General features: G+C 44.2%; 1 protein-coding gene across 12 annotated transcripts in view; it reads right to left on the reverse strand.

Moving 5' to 3' along the window:
- The window catches only part of cep290 (centrosomal protein 290), a 32869-nt gene that overhangs the window by 8450 nt on the left and 8338 nt on the right, over positions 1-16081 (reverse strand). For all 12 annotated transcript variants that reach the window (XR_005710039.2, XM_078082389.1, XM_078082391.1 and 9 more), the window contains 17 exons: positions 8317-8481; positions 7352-7501; positions 7167-7282; positions 6973-7075; positions 6594-6824; positions 5825-5998; positions 5621-5732; positions 4793-4998; positions 4331-4482; positions 3575-3686; positions 2921-3376; positions 2648-2812; positions 2269-2376; positions 2048-2182; positions 1683-1952; positions 1408-1515; positions 1092-1291 (listed from right to left, as the gene is read on the reverse strand). Coding sequence is in view for 11 of the 12 variants with exons in the window: in XM_078082389.1 (XP_077938515.1) it covers positions 1092-1291; positions 1408-1515; positions 1683-1952; positions 2048-2182; positions 2269-2376; positions 2648-2812; positions 2921-3376; positions 3575-3686; positions 4331-4482; positions 4793-4998; positions 5621-5732; positions 5825-5998; positions 6594-6824; positions 6973-7075; positions 7167-7282; positions 7352-7501; positions 8317-8481 (2963 nt within the window). In the remaining variant the exon portion in view is untranslated. The remainder of the gene's footprint in view (positions 1-1091; positions 1292-1407; positions 1516-1682; positions 1953-2047; positions 2183-2268; positions 2377-2647; positions 2813-2920; positions 3377-3574; positions 3687-4330; positions 4483-4792; positions 4999-5620; positions 5733-5824; positions 5999-6593; positions 6825-6972; positions 7076-7166; positions 7283-7351; positions 7502-8316; positions 8482-16081) is intronic.

The raw sequence follows: 16081 nt of genomic DNA on the forward strand, positions 1-16081 counted from the left end.
ATGAGCTTTAATTTATATCTGACCGGGGTTAGGAATGTATTTTTGACTTGGTCAGGTCCAGGTCATTCCTTCTTGCTCAATACAGTGGGGGCACATGTTGTGCTACATGTCTCTAGTGTTCTAGAACTTGTATGGCATACATGGTCGTCAGGATTAGAGACACATTTAAAAAGGGAAAATATATATTCCAAATATTAGCCTGCAGAAAAACCTTAAACAGTAAAACAAGCATGCACCAACTGTCAGAAAAATAAAATAGTGTCTAAAACTATCAAAATAAGGAGGGGGCGGGGCAATTCCAGGTTGATTACTGAATGACGCAGGACAACATTCCTTGGTGTGTAGTACTGTGACCTTCATTCGGGCAGCACTTTTAGTGGGTCATTCGATTTGATTAAGTTTGCCCGATAAAGCGATATTGGTTCCGAGCCGGATGTTTTTTGCTATTTGATGTAACAAGCAGCGATTGAGCCCAGTTGTCAGGTAAGCAGATTCGACCTGAGTGCTCGTCGAATTGGCAGCATCATGCTACCGAGCAAAACTTAATGCAATTGAAGACAATTACTCTCCAACATACTCAACAAAATAGTCATCTTGTAGTTTAAATGATCTTCAGTGGCTCAAGCGATCCAGTGAACTTCTGAACTCTTGAAAGCCTCGTCTAAACTACTTTGGTTGAATTTTATTAGACTCTAATCCTGTTAAATTCCCCATATGCCCCTTCGGGGTTGGTAAAATCCTTTGATTCTCACTCTCGCACAGCTTGTTCCTTCTTAGAAGCTACTCGGTGCTGAAGCCTATTCTTCTGTATGGCATTTCAGATCACTCGAGGCCTTCAGTTAAGTGTGTGGGGGAGGGGCCCCCCCATGTAAACTACTGAATTGACCATGGGTCCCCAGGCTTCATGGGCTGCCCATCAGTCGTCAGGTGGTGGACTTTGCTGTGACTGTAATTTTAGCCCTGGAGTAATCAACATATTTTAAATGGTAGATTTAGGTGCTCCTGTGGCGCCTTTGTGTTTGCTGCTGTTAATATTCACATCAATCATTAATGACTCAACAACGAAGATGATTTTATAGGAGGATAATCACTTTGACATGTCGCCGGCGTGTCTCTTAGCCAGGGTTTCCATGGTGATCCTCTGACGCTCCAGCTCGCCGTTGGCCAGCTTCAGCTTCTCTGTGATGGAGGAGAGCGACGCGTCCTGTTCAGCCGCCGTCTGCTCCAACTCAGCCAGACGCTCGAGATGCTTGGTGGTCTGCACCCTGATGGTGGGCTTTTTCATCAGCTCCTGAAGAAAACGAGGGTGGGGGGCATGAGACTCCACATTGATGGATATCCAAATGAAACTAGAATGTTATGTATGATGGCATGAGAGTGCTTGAAGCTACTGCTGATAATATGTACCAAAGCGGTCAGTTTGAAGCGGTCCAGCGAGGTGTCCGTCTGCTGGTCCAACTTGTGATGCAACGTTCTCAGCTCCTCCTGGTGTCTCTTGATCATCTCCTCCTGGTCCTGGGATCAACCAGCCGGAGTTGAATGAAACGAAAGGAACACATATCAAAACACACGAGTCGGGTTTCTAGATAACAGTGAGTTACCTCTTTAATATCTTGCTCTCAAAAGGAGCAACTGCTCCTTTAAAGGCACATGGGAATAACAGCGTCGTGGGATCACTGTACCTGTCTGGCTCCAGCCAACTGGTTGTGGCATTTCTTTATCACGTCCTCTTTTTTGTTGAGCCGGGCCTGGAGGTCTCGGATGGTCTGGTGAGCGAGCTTGATGGCCGGCTGACTATCTGATCGGCCCTCTTCGTGCTTAGCGAGGTCCGCCAGCAGGCGCTCTCTGCTGGCGGCCGCCGGGAGCCGCAGGCGCAGCTCGTTGATCACTTTATCCCTGGAGACGACGTTCTGTTCAGCCATCCGCAGAGCGGCTTCTTTCTCTTTCAACTTCTGCGCGTGGAGGAAACGGAATTCAAACGCCGTGCTGGGTGGTTCATCGATGGGGCATTCGATGCAGTCACGGTGCTTTGAGTGAATACCATTACCTCATCCATACTTTTGCAGGTGGCCTGCGTGTCTAAGATGGTGCGGACATGCTCTCTGATTTTCCCCAAGGCAAACTGTAACTGGTGAGCTAGAGGGAGGCTCGGGTCGGGATGGGATCCCGTACCGTCTTCATACTGAAAACAACCAAACATTAAGTAGCAAACTAACACGCGCACATATGATGAACTTGCGCCGTTTCCTTCTCAAAGCAGCGGTTCACCTTTTCCGACCCGCTCACTATTTCATTTTGGTGCCTTTCGTACTGGTCCAGTTGACGCTCCAGCTCCACTTCTCGCTGATCATACGCAAGCTGCCGTTCTTGCAGAAGCTTGACGTGGAAAAGAGAAGAGCTTTCTTGTTAACAAGTGTTGCGTTTACAGTTTTCAGAGCTGCACTTTTCTTGATTCTCTGTAAACAGGTAATTGACCCTTCATGGATCCCCCTTGTTTAGCCGTGGGCTTGTTTTTATGTGCATGACGTCTTTCCTTCCAAAGGGAAAAGAAAAGATACCATTGTTGATCTTTTGATGGAGACTACAAACTTTAATTTCGCATTTCTGAGCGTGTAAAGAAACTGTCAGGAGTTTTTCTCCTGCTCACCGTGTTTTGCTGCACAACGTCCTCTTCCAGCGAGCGGATGGTGCGCTCCTGCTCCTCCACCAGGTTCTTCAGGTACCTGATCTCCTCCTTTTGGACCACCAGCTCCCTACCTTTCCTCAGCTCCTGCAGACGAGCTTCTTCCATCTTCTTGTGCCACTCGGTCACCTGTTGGCAGTGTTACGGTGGTGAGCTTTTCAGCAGGTGTTGACTAGTTTCGGGCAAGCTGTGCCACGTTAACAAGACTAACAGTATCGGTCAATCAACAAAACTCACCTTCTGGGCCCCTTTCACGTCCTTTAGAGTTGAGATGAGCTCCTCCAGGCCTCGGAGTCTCAGTTCCAGTTCTTGCGCCCTGCCCTCAGCCCCCCTCCTCTCCTCCACAGCCTTCCTCTTCTCCTCCTGGGCTTGGGCTTGGTTTTCCTGGAGGTCCACCATGGCCACAGAGAACTTTTCCTGCTGGTGAAGTGGCAGAGCTCCGGCAAATTGCCTTCGCAGCGACTGGATGGTCTGCCTCAGGTGCTTGGAGCGGTTTCTCCCCTCCTGGCGGGCGAGGAACAGAGCGCGCTCGCCGGCGTCCAGCCGCTGTTCGGCACGCAGCCTGTGGGCCTCCAGCTGCTTGACTTGAGCAGCGGCCGCCTCCAGCTGGGCAGAGAGGGCCGCCTCTCTGAGCTGCAGAGCAACAACGTGCTGGTGGAGCTTTGCAATGAGGGCCTTCTCATCGGACTGGGACTGAGGGATGGCAGTGACATGGTGAGGGGACACACACTTACGGTTTCATATGATATAGTGATTCTAGGGTGGTTTGTGTATACTTTATAATCCCACTATGGAGAATATTTAAAAATGTTAACTATGATTTATAAATGTTAAGCATTGGGACATTCGATTAAAAAGTTTAAGAAAATCAAAAAAGCAACAGCCAAGTACCTGGTAGTCCAGTATTTGTCTCCTCAAAGCGTCTACCTCCTTCTCGTTGGACTGTTGTCTGGCCTGTAGGGCAGACGCCTGCATCATGGCCACGTCAGATACCTCTTGGAGCCTGCACAAAACAACAACCAAAGCAGAAACACATTCCAGTTTTATTGAAACTCCCCACGGGCGCCATAACCTCGGCCCACACGGCGGCCTCTCAGAGGCAGACTTTACCGGCCCAAAGGGAACGGAAAGCCGCAGGAGGCGAATTAGTTCGGCACTTGAGATTCCGTGTGAGCACCATAAACTATGAGAAGAGGTAAATTTCATGCTCTGAGGAAGCCAACGTTTGCTTTCAAATGTGGTTGCAACATTTGGAACAACCAAAATCAGCATATTGTTTTTGAACGTGTCCTAAAAATACATATTTTAGTGTTTCTAAACCAGGTGCTGAGACCACTGAGTGCACTGAGGACAGGTTCAGGTGATCCACGTGGCAGAGCAGGTCAACTTCTTTGAGGCCAAGAAGTTGTCCTGCTCTTCCTCCCTTACATGCCCACACCCCTAGAGAAGTATATCTAAGGAATGAAAACCATTTGACAGTTCTGACCGATTGTCTCCTGATAACAGCACTGGGACCTTAAACACTGATGTTTATTCAGCGTTTTCCCAAAGTAATTTGAGGGTCTCAAATGCAATCTTTAACCAAACATATGCTTTGCGATAGGAGCGTGAATGATCAATCACAGGCCGGCGCGTTGCCAAACCTACTTAGAAACCTCGACCCGGAGTCCAGCCTCGGCCTTCTCCAGCTCTGCGATGCGGGCTCTGTCGGCGTCGCTCAGAGCTTTGCTGACGCCGTCTGCCAGCTCGTCTCTCAGCTCCCGCTCCACCCGCTGGGCCTCCGCGTTCATCTTGGTCAGCTGAAGTAAAACAGACACGACCCAGCTCCATAAAAGCACAAGCAGTTATTCAAAAGTGTCAGATAAAGACTTCTCAAAGAGAAAGAACCGTTTAAATAAGATTGTGGGGAAGAGTCGACGCAAAGTGGTGAGAATCTGGCACGGTTCGAGCTGTGTGGCTGTCGGAGGTCGTGAACTGTGAACCAAGTGAACCAAATGGCCTTTTCCCCCCACATCACGTTCATTAAACGTCAGCGCCGTAGGCCCCCCCGACCGACGCAAGTGCGTGACTGAGAAAAACGCCCTCCCATTGTTGTCCTTGGCCTCGTACCTCTGCAAACTTGGACTCCAGCTCCGTGTTGCGTTCTTCCACCTGCCTGAGGGACTTCCTCAAGTGCTCGTACATTTTGTGGGCATGCTCTGCTCTCTGCCTCTCGTTCAGCTCCTTCATTTCCAGGGTGGTGATGCGCCTGGCAGCCGATACCATCTCCTGGTTGGCCAACGCCTTGTCGGCCTTATCCATGTTACTCTCACCTCCTGATGACAGGAAAAAAAAAAAAACACGACAGAATTTAAGGGTGGAATCCACAAGCTACGATTAACTTTCAAGGTTAAATTTTGCATCAAAGCCACAAAAGACAGGCTCATACAAACACGGTTTCATAATGATTTACTAATAATAATATAAAAAAGGTTCAGCTGCAACTGATTGTCCCTCTTTTGCTGCATTTTTGGTACCATTCCTGGTTTGAATCCCAAAGTTGAACTCTACCTATTCTGCAAGTGTTCTTCTGGCCAACAGCCTTATGAAAGTGACCGTGAAGATTTCTTTGTCAACACACAGACAAGCGGGTGTTGACATTGCTGGAACACAGCATTAATCAAATGAAACCATCAAAGTTGTATTCGCTGTATTCTCGGCACAACGGTCAATTAAAGCTCCATCGGGACGAAAGCCAACCGTGCATTAAACATGCACAGCTTTCGGTCCGACCTTTAATCGCCCACTCTGTTTGTGTGTTCTGTGTTGATGATTTGATTACAACACAAACTCCTTTTGTGCAGGATCTTTGAATCCTTCTGTAACCTTGTTGTTGGCATAGTAAGTAATTGTTTGAGAAGGTATTTCTGCCGACCATCAGCTCCGCCATCAGTTTACCAATCGCATTGATGTTGTTCCATGCTTGCTCCAAGGTATTCAGTTTCTCCTTTGTGATTTCCAGTTCCTTATTCATGGCTGACATCTGCTCCCGGAAAGACTCATTCTCACTCTGAGGGACAGGAAGAAGATCAACACCAGACGCGTCGTCAGTCCACAGTTAAGAGACAAAGATATAAACGTTGTGCAAGTGTGTTTTGATACCTCCAGATGTTCGAGGTTGGTGGTTCTCTGTATCAGGCGGCTGTCCCTCTGTAGCACGTCTCTGTATTTCACTGTCAGCTCTGTGTACTGTTTGTTGGCCCTCTCCAGGTCTGATGAGGGCACGCTATCATCCAAGGCCTTCTGCAGCGCTGCTATCTTGTACGCCGACATTTCCTAAGACAAAACAAAAGACACCAACAACAGCATTGTGCACTGGTGATAATGGGAGACAAAGTGGTCGCCTTGGTGGGGCCTCCGTCGGGTCTCTGAAGAGCCGTCGTGATGCTCAGTGCGTGGCTCTGGCAGGAGGTGGTTCACGGGCAGAGATGCGGCAGGCTCGGCACGCACCCACCTGTCATTCAGAGCTGCCCCGCCCTCAATTATGAACTACTTCTTTGACACAGGGGTCAATGATTGACCTTTTTTTTGATGCTAGCCATTTAATGGCCATTTAAGCAAGTGGAGTTTTTGGCACTTCCCTGTTTGCCTCATTTCTCTGCACTGGATGTGGACGCCTGTTTCGAACATTAGGTGGTGACGTGCTTCATCCTGTTGTGGCTAAAGTGTCTATTACAGCAATAAACATGTGGACATTGGATTTAACCCCAGAAAGAAAAGAAAAAAATGTTCAACTGGCAAAACATTTGTTTGTGTATTTAGCTCATCCAAGTTTATTCTGGCAAAGTCTTCTTACTTCACTTCTCTCCTGACTCCCATTCATGTCACTATAGCAGCGGCCATATATATCTGTGCCGCGTTGCCTCGCTACCTTGTATCTCTGCAGGTAGCCTATCCTCTGGGTGACAGAAGCCTGCATGCGGCTGCTGTCGTCCCTCAGCTTGCCGTTCTCCCTGCGGAGGTGCTGTTCTTGCTCCAGCAGGGTGACGTAGCGACGCGCCAGTTTCGTCTCGTTGACCTTCAGCACCGTCGCCCTGCGCAGCGCTTCGCTCAGCGATCTCCTGACTTCCTCCGGGCTCTTCTGGAGGCTGTCCAGCAGCTCCTTGTGGATTAAAGGATAAGTTGAGCTCAAAATATTTATTGTTTTATGGGGTAGCTTGAGAATTGAGGCATATATCTTAAAGCCGTGTAAACGGGAAGCACATTGTAAACTACTTTTCACCCCATTAACATTTATTGGTCTGACTTACGTTGAATTCTTGGATTTTAACAGCATCCACTTGCTTTTGCTCCTCCAGCTTGTTCTTCAACTCTGTAAATGTCTCTTTCTCCTTTTGCCACTCAGACTTCTCCCTGAGCGTAAAAACAATGAAAATGGGTTCATTTTGCACTTGTGGTCACGGACCAGCTGTGATGGTGCAATCCCATCCCTCGTTTAACCAACCGCAGGTATTCTTTATACAAGAGTCCTTGTTGGTGGGTAACAACAGAGAACTTCTCCTTGTATTCCTCCAGTGTTCCTGCCAGTTTCTTGTTTTTCTCCTCCTGGTTTTTAAGCTCCTAATTAACACAAGTGTTAGTTGATTTACAGCTTTACCGTCTGGGTCTTAAGAAGACAGTTAAACTGACCTGAAGAAGTCGGATGGCGTACTCATTCAGAGAGCTGATGACCTCAGTGCTGCTGGGCGCTAAGCCCTCGGGGAGGGTCAGAGGTCGGAAGGCGACCCCCTGGTGGCCCGACCTCCTTAACAACTCCAATTCACCTTCCAGCTGGCTCACCTGGCGAGGCCAGACAAAGAACATCAAAACAAGGGCAGTTAAACCCTTCTTTTTAGGGGGAGATGGGGGGGGGGCATTAAATGCCATTAAAATGAAATATGAACACACAGAACACTTGTTCTACAACAGCACGGTATCAATTCTAAACGCTCAGCACGCGTCTGAGAACAAAGAGGCTTTCAGGGAGATCAGCTGACTCACTTCTTTACCAGAGTCATTCACCTAAAGACGAGGCGAAAGGCCGGCAAAGGACGGAAACGGATAAACCGAGAAGAAACTCAATGAACCAGACAGCGGGATGACGAAGCAGAATCCATGGAGGAATGGAGTGGTGGAACAGAGGAAGCGTTGAGGGGAGATATGATGACTGCCTTGAGGACAAGAACAAGCATCCAAACTAACATTTTGTAGTCAGCGCTGTGAGAAAACACTGGTCCTATTTATCATCTGTTCCAGTCATGCTCAGCCCGCTCAGACACGGAGGGGATGCCAGACATTCCAACCCTATCTATAAATCTTCATTACATAAATTGCTCTATTTTCATGCAAAACATTATTTTGTTGATTTGGAAAAGAACGTTCCGACACATGGCTGTAAATTGCTGTTGGCACCGAATAACCACTTTTAGAACCACTTGACTTTGACAAATCAACCTGACGAGGTTTACATTATCGCCGCGTTGTCCTGCCAGAAGGAGGAGGTGATGCCAAAAGAGGGGGTTAGATAAGAAACGGGAATCCATCAAACAGTTGTCCAGTTGTCCGTCAACATCAGTCAATGGGCATCGTGTTTTTAGGAAGAAACTTTAACGCACCTTTTCTTTGGCTGCGGCAAGCTGAGTGAAACTGCCGGTTGCTTCCAGACGGGCCGATTTCAGTTCCTGCCTCAGCTCCTGGTTTCTGCCCAGCAGCTGATGGATTTGGGACTGGAGGTCCGGGGCCGACTCAGACTGCCCGCTCAGGCTGCCGGCATCCACGGCCTGGGACGTGGAAAAACAAATGCCATAGATGTACCATGTAACGGTCCGCCACCATCCTGTTCATTAGTTGGAATGCTTTAAGCATTCCAAGTATTGTTCTTCTAATCTTTATTTCCGACTTATACTTATTATTGTTGGAATGCATTGAGATGCATTCCAAGTATTGTTCTTCGAATCTTTATTCCGACTTATTATGTTTCTTCTATTTCTTCCGCGCCGCCTTTCAACTCCTTCACACTTTCAGCTATTAAAACCATTCAAATATTAAATTATTCAGCTCCTTCAGGAGAGGGGTGCTATGACTTTTCAGCTTTTTAGCTCTTAAGCTTGAATTTATATAAATCTATAATCATTAATATTTTAACATGGTTTTCCAATGGAGATCGTTTTTCAAATCCTCTTAAACTTCTTCAACTTTCAGATTCTTCAGCTTCGCCAATCTTTCAGCTACAGACACCATTTAAACTTTCAAATGTTGACATAGGTCTCAACTATTTTATGAAAAAAACTGCTTGTGGATATCTTTTGTACTTTTTTCATAATCACTGATTATGTTTCACTAGTTCTTCGCTCCGTTTCTGGCTTTTACATGAGTGTGTATTGCGTCTGCTAGAGTGGAGAGCTCGAGGGCTAGAGTGTGGGGCATCGCAGGAATCTGGTTAAAAAAATATGGAACTTCTGTCCTTGCAGCCAAAGTATACACTCTAGAGGCTTCATTTCTTCAGATTAATGAGGGCATGGTTGTGCTGATTGGATTAATGTGTTCATGGAATCCCAGAGTTTTTTAGTTTTGGCGCAAGGAGTGTTTGAGTGACACAACCTCTGCCAAAAGCCCCATAGGCTCCAATACAAATCTGCCGACATATTTCTCACAAAAATCCACAAGGTACACGTTCTGTCAACGGCCATAGGAGCCGTATTTATTACCGGACAGACATAAAACACACATCCACGCGTTCGGTAGAGTCTTGGGTCTCATACAAACGCCGTATTTTTTAGATAGCTGTTATAGTTTTGCGCTGGTTCTCATTTGTTTGAGGTGTGGATTCTGTGTAACTCGCTGTCCTGTGTCTGCCCTTGTGCAGCCGCACAGGTGCGGCGTTGTCATGGTTACGAGCACTCACACGCTGCAGGATCTCTGTGTGTGACTCACAGCTGCTCCTTGTGACCTGATTAGTGGAGTTACATGACGCAGCTATGCTTTCTGTCAACAGACCAATATGATAAAGACACTCGCCCCCCCTCCCCCCTCCCCCCTCCACCCTGACCTATTCTCACTGTTAATCAGCCAGTCTGTCTGTCTATTTCTCCTCCTCTCTCTCTCCCTCTATCTCTTCCTCACCACCCCTCCCTTCCTCACCCTCTCACCCTCCCTCCCTCTATCTACACCCCCCCACCCCACCCAATCCAATAATTTCAAAATAAAAGCCCCATGGAGGGAATTTTTACTGTAATGTTTGTGATGAGGCCTATTAATTAAAAACTTCTTAGTTTGAATAACAAACATTCTGTCTCCCACTACGAATATTACTCGTACTTCTAGTACTACAACTGATACTTCTACTACCGTACTACTAGTATTTCTACTGCTATTAATACTACAACTACTACTAATGTTATTACAAATACTACTATGGCTAATAGTATTACAGCTGTTTCTACTGCTATTGATACTAAACCTACTATTGCTGCTTATACTGCTAGTACTACTAATACCACAATTATAACTAATACTACTACTAATATTACTACAAACAATTTTAAACAAATTTAAGCTCCTGCAACTTCTGTTTTTAGAAAATCTATTGAAATTCAGCTTCCCCACTTCCTGTATTTTCAGCAGTTCTTTAAAATAATTTCAGCTATTCTTATGCCTCTATCAACAGCAATTTTTTAATATTCATTTCTGTATTTTTTTGCAATATTTCAAATTTATTTCAACTGTTTTCATTTCTGCTTTTTCAGCAAATCTATTGAAATTCCTTTCAGCTTCTCCCATTTCTGTATTTTCAGCAATTTCAAATTCATTTCAGCTTTTCAGCAAATGTATTCAAATTCCCTTCAACTTTCTGTATTTTCAGCTATTTTTAAATATTCAGTGCAGCTTTCAGCTTTTTGCATTCCAACGCATTTTCAGCAGGAAATGCCTTTTCTAGTTATTGTTGGAATGCATTGAGATGCATTCCAAGTATTGTTCTTCGAATCTTTATTCCGACTTATTATGTTTCTTCTATTTCTTCCGCGCCGCCTTTCAACTCCTTCACACTTTCAGCTATTAAAACCATTCAAATATTAAATTATTCAGCTCCTTCAGGAGAGGGGTGCTATGACTTTTCAGCTTTTTAGCTCTTAAGCTTGAATTTATATAAATCTATAATCATTAATATTTTAACATGGTTTTCCAATGGAGATCGTTTTTCAAATCCTCTTCAACTTCTTCAACTTTCAGATTCTTCAGCTTCGCCAATCTTTCAGCTACAGACACCATTTAAACTTTCAAATGTTGACATAGGTCTCAACTATTTTATGAAAAAAACTGCTTCTTGATATCTATTGTACTTTTTTCATAATCACTGATTATGTTTCACTAGTTCTTCGCTCCGTTTCTGACTTTTACATGAGTGTGTATTGCGTCTGCTAGAGTGGAGAGCTCGCGGGCTAGAGTGTGAAGCAGCGCAGAAATCTGGTTAAAAAAGTATGGAACTTCTGTCCTTGCAGCCAAAGTATACACTCTAGAGGCTTCATTTCTTCAGATTAATGAGGGTATGGTTGTGCTGATTGGATTAATGTGTTCATGGAATCCCAGAGTTTTTTAGTTTTGGCGCAAGGAGTGTTTGAGTGACACAACCTCTGCCAAAAGCCCCATAGGCTCCAATACAAATCTGCCGACATATTTCTCACAAAAATCCACAAGGTACACGTTTTGTCAACGGCCATAGGAGCCGTATTTATTACCGGACAGACATAAAAACACATCCACGCGTTCGGTAGAGTCTTGGGTCTCATACAAACGCCGTATTTTTTAGATAGCTGTTATAGTTTTGCGCTGGTTCTCATTTGTTTGAGGTGTGGATTCTGTGTAACTCGCTGTCCTGTGTCTGCCCCTTTGCAGCCGCACAGGTGCGTCGTTGTCGTGGTTACGAGCACTCACATGCTGCAGGATCTGTCTGTGGCTCACAGCTGCTCCTATGACCTGATTAGTGGAGTCACATGACGCAGCTATGCTTTCTGTCAACAGACCAATATGATAAAGACACTCGCCCCCCCTCCCCCCTCCACCCTGACCTCTTCTCACTGTTAATCAGCCAGTCTGTCTGTCTATTTCTCCTCCTCTCTCTCTCCCTCTATCTCTTCCTCACCACCCCTCCATTCCTCACCCTCTCACCCTCCCTCCCTCTATCTACACCCCCCACCCCACCCAATCCAATAATTTCAAAATAAAAGCCCCATGGAGGGAATTTTTACTGTAATGTTTGTGATGAGGCCTATTAATTAAAAACTTCTTAGTTTGAATAACAAACATTCTGTCTCCCACTACGAATATTACTCGTACTTCTAGTACTACAACTGATACTTCTACTACCATACTACTAGTATTTCTACTGCTATTAATACTACAACTACTACTAATGTTATTACAAATACTACTATGGCTAATAGTATTACAGCTGTTTCTACTGCTATTGATACTAAACCTACTATTACTGCTCTACTGCTAGTACTACTAATACCACAATTACAACTAATACTACTACTAATATTACTACAAACAATTTTAAACAAATTTAAGCTCCTGCAACTTCTGTTTTTAGAAAATCTATTGAAATTCAGCTTCCCCACTTCCTGTATTTTCAGCAGTTCTTTAAAATAATTTCAGCTATTCTTATGCCTCTATCAACAGCAATTTTTTAATATTCATTTCTGTATTTTTTTGCAATATTTCAAATTTATTTCAGCTGTTTTCATTTCTGCTTTTTCAGCAAATCTATTGAAATTCCTTTCAGCTTCTCCCATTTCTGTATTTTCAGCAATTTCAAATTCATTTCAGCTTTTCAAATATCTGTCATTTCAGCAAATGTATTCAAATTCCCTTCAACTTTCTGTATTTTCAGCTATTTTCAAATATTCAGTGCAGCTTTCAGCTTTTTGCATTCCAACGCATTTTCAGCAGGAAATGCCTTTTCTAGTTCTTCTATTTCTTCCGTGGCACCTTTCAACTCCTTCACACTTTCAGCTATTAAAATCCTTCAAATATTAAAATGTTCAGCTTCTTTCTGGCTTCCGGGCTATGACTTTTCAGCTTTCTACCTCTTAAGCTTGAATTTATATAAATCAATAATCGTTAATATTTTAACATGGTTTTCAAATGGAGTTTGCTTTTCAAATCCTCTTCAACTTCTTCAACTTTCAGATTTTTCAGCTTCGCCAATCTTTCAGCTACAGACACCATTTCAACTCTCAAATGTTCACACAAGTCTCAACTATTTTATGAAAAAAACTGCTTCTTGATATCTATTGTACTTTTTTCATAATCACTGATTATGTTTCACTAGTTTTTCGCTCCGTTTCTGACTTTTACATGAGTGTGTATTGCGTCTGCTAGAGTGGAGAGCTCGCGGGCTAGAGGCTGAAGCAGCGCAGAAATCTGGTTAAAAAAGTATGGAACTTCTGTCCTTGCAGCCAAAGTATACACTCTAGAGGCTTCATTTCTTCAGATTAATGAGGGTATGGTTGTGCTGATTGGATTAATGTGTTCATGGAATCCCAGAGTTTTTTAGTTTTGGCGCAAGGAGTGTTTGAGTGACACAACCTCTGCCAAAAGCCCCATAGGCTCCAATACAAATCTGCCGACATATTTCTCACAAAAATCCACAAGGTACACGTTTTGTAAACGGCCATAGGAGCCGTATTTATTACCGGACAGACATAAAAAGCACATCCACGCGTTCGGTAGAGTCTTGGGTCTCATACAAACGCCGTATTTTTTAGATAGCTGTTATAGTTTTGCGCTGGTTCTCATTTGTGTGAGGTGTGGATTCTGTGTAACTTGCTGTTCTGTGTCTGCCCTCTTGCAGCCGCACAGGTGCGGCGTTGTCGTGGTTACGAGCACTCACATGCTGCAGGATCTGTCTGTGGCTCACAGCTGCTCCTTGTGACCTGATTAGTGGAGTCACATGACGCAGCTATGCTTTCTGTCAACAGACCAATATGATAAAGACACTCGCCCCCCCTCCCCCCTCCACCCTAACCTCTACTTACTGTTAATCACTCTCAGTCAGTCAGTCAGTCTAATTCTCCTCCCCTCTCCCTCTCTTCCTCACCACCATTCCCTTCCTCACCCTCTCACCCTCCCTCCCTCTATCTACACCCCCCCACCCCACCCAATGCAATAGGTGCGCCGTTGCCGTGGTTACTCGTAAACACGCTGCAGTATCTCTGTGTGTGACTCACAGCTGCTCCTATGACCTGATTAGTGGAGTCACATGACGCAGCTATGCTTTCTGTCAACAGACCAATATGATAAAGACACTCGCCCCCCTCCCCCCTCCACCCTGACCTCTTCTCAGTGTTAATCACTCAGTCAGTATGTCTGTCTGTCTATTTCTCCTCCTCTCTCTCTCCCTCTATCTCTTCCTCACCACCCCTCCCTTCCTCACCCTCTCACCCTCCCTCCCTCTATCTACACCCCCCCACCCCACCCAATCCAATAATTTCAAAATAAAAGCCCCATGGAGGGAATTTTTACTGTAATGTTTGTGATGAGGCCTATTAATTAAAAACTTCTTAGTTTGAATAACAAACATTCTGTCTCCCAACCCCCCCTCACCCAATTCCATCATTACAAACTAAAAGCCTCAATGATTATCTGTACCTTAACCATGAAGTGGTTTCGTTGAAATACGCATTGCTCTTTCAAATACTACTATAACCACTACGAATATTACTAGTACTTCTAGTAGAACTACAACTGATACTTCTACTACCATACTACTAGTATTTCTACTGCTATTAATACAACTACTACTAATGTTATTAAAAATACTACTATGGCTAATAGTATCAGTATTCCAGCTGTTTCTACTGCTATTGATACTAAACCGACTTCTACTGCTAGTACTAATACCCAAATTACAACTAACATTACTACAAACAATTTTAAACCTCTTTTTATTCATCTCAGCTTTTGTTATTTCTGTACTTTTTAAAATTCATTTAAGCTCCTGCAACTTCTGTTTTGCAATATTTCACATTTATTTCAGCTGTTTTCATTTCTGCTTTTTCAGCAAATCTATTGAAATTCCTTTCAGCTTCTCCCATTTCTGTATTTTCAACTATTTCAAATTAATTTCAGCTTTTCTAATATCTTTTATTTCAGCAAATGTATTCAAATTCCCTTCAACTTTCTGTATTTTCAGCTATTTTCAAATATTCAGCAAATGTACTCAAATTCCCTTCAACTTTCTGTATTTTCAGCTATTTTTAAATATTCAGCAAATGTATTCAAATTCCCTTCAACTTTCTGTATTTTCAGCTATTTTTAAATATTCAGTGCAGCTTTCAGCTTTTTGCATTCCAACGCATTTTCAGCAGGAAATGCCTTTTCTAGTTAAACTTAAAACTCATTAAACACTTTTACAAGGAAGGACAAGTACTTTGTCTCCTAAATCCCACCGCGGACGGGAAAGATCATATTTGAGGGGAACTTGGGTCTTTTTTTTCCCAGTGTTTTTGAGTCCAAGTGACTAATAAAAAATGATCTGATCAAGTTTGTATCGTAAGCGATCTCCTTCGCCTCCAACAACATTATGGAAAAGGCCGCGGGGAGAAATGAAACGCTTTTCCGCTCTTCAACAATGAGGCGGAATGTTTGGATATTGGCAACGTGGATGCGAGTCGAGAATTTGATGTTGTAATTTTACAATATGACTTATCTTCCTGTTCGTATGGTCAGACTTTTCTGCGTTTCCACCTTTTCAATTCACATGACAGAGGACTTAAGTTTTCGGACACCCCACAAGATGATTGATGGTCAGAGGTTCCTAAGCTCCACCCATCCTGCAGACTGCGTCGCACGCTGTGTGACGATCGAGGGCATAAACTCCAAAGATAATATAATAATGTAATGTACTGTTGGACTAATGGACTCTCTCAGAGCAAGACTCATTGGATCAGGTGACTTTTACACACGAACGTGGGGAAATAGGATCCAGGCTTAAAAACGCCAAAGTCTCCTCACTACTGCTTCTTATGGGCTTTTCCGTAGCTTGTGCCTTGCACTTCATACGGCCTCCTCTCGTACTGAACAAGCCAAACAAACATCCTCTCAGCTGTTTCAAATCCAACTCACTTGGAGCCTCTCAAACCCCTTTTTTTGCGACTTGTTGTTTGTAGCCATGTGCCAAGCCCTCTCCTTTATCAACTGACAGAAGCCATTCAAGCACTGAGCAGGGAGCATGGCTATGGTTTCTCAGCATATGTTTCAGGTTATATTATCAGCAGGGGGATAAAAAGGCTTTTGCATTAGTGCAAACCAGAGCTCTTGATTTGAATGTTTATAGATAAGAGATAAAATAAGGTAATCCTTTATTAGTCCCGCATT

The sequence above is a fragment of the Gasterosteus aculeatus genome, chromosome X (assembly GCF_964276395.1).
Source record: "Gasterosteus aculeatus chromosome X, fGasAcu3.hap1.1, whole genome shotgun sequence".
Taxonomy (NCBI): Eukaryota; Metazoa; Chordata; class Actinopteri; order Perciformes; family Gasterosteidae; genus Gasterosteus; species Gasterosteus aculeatus.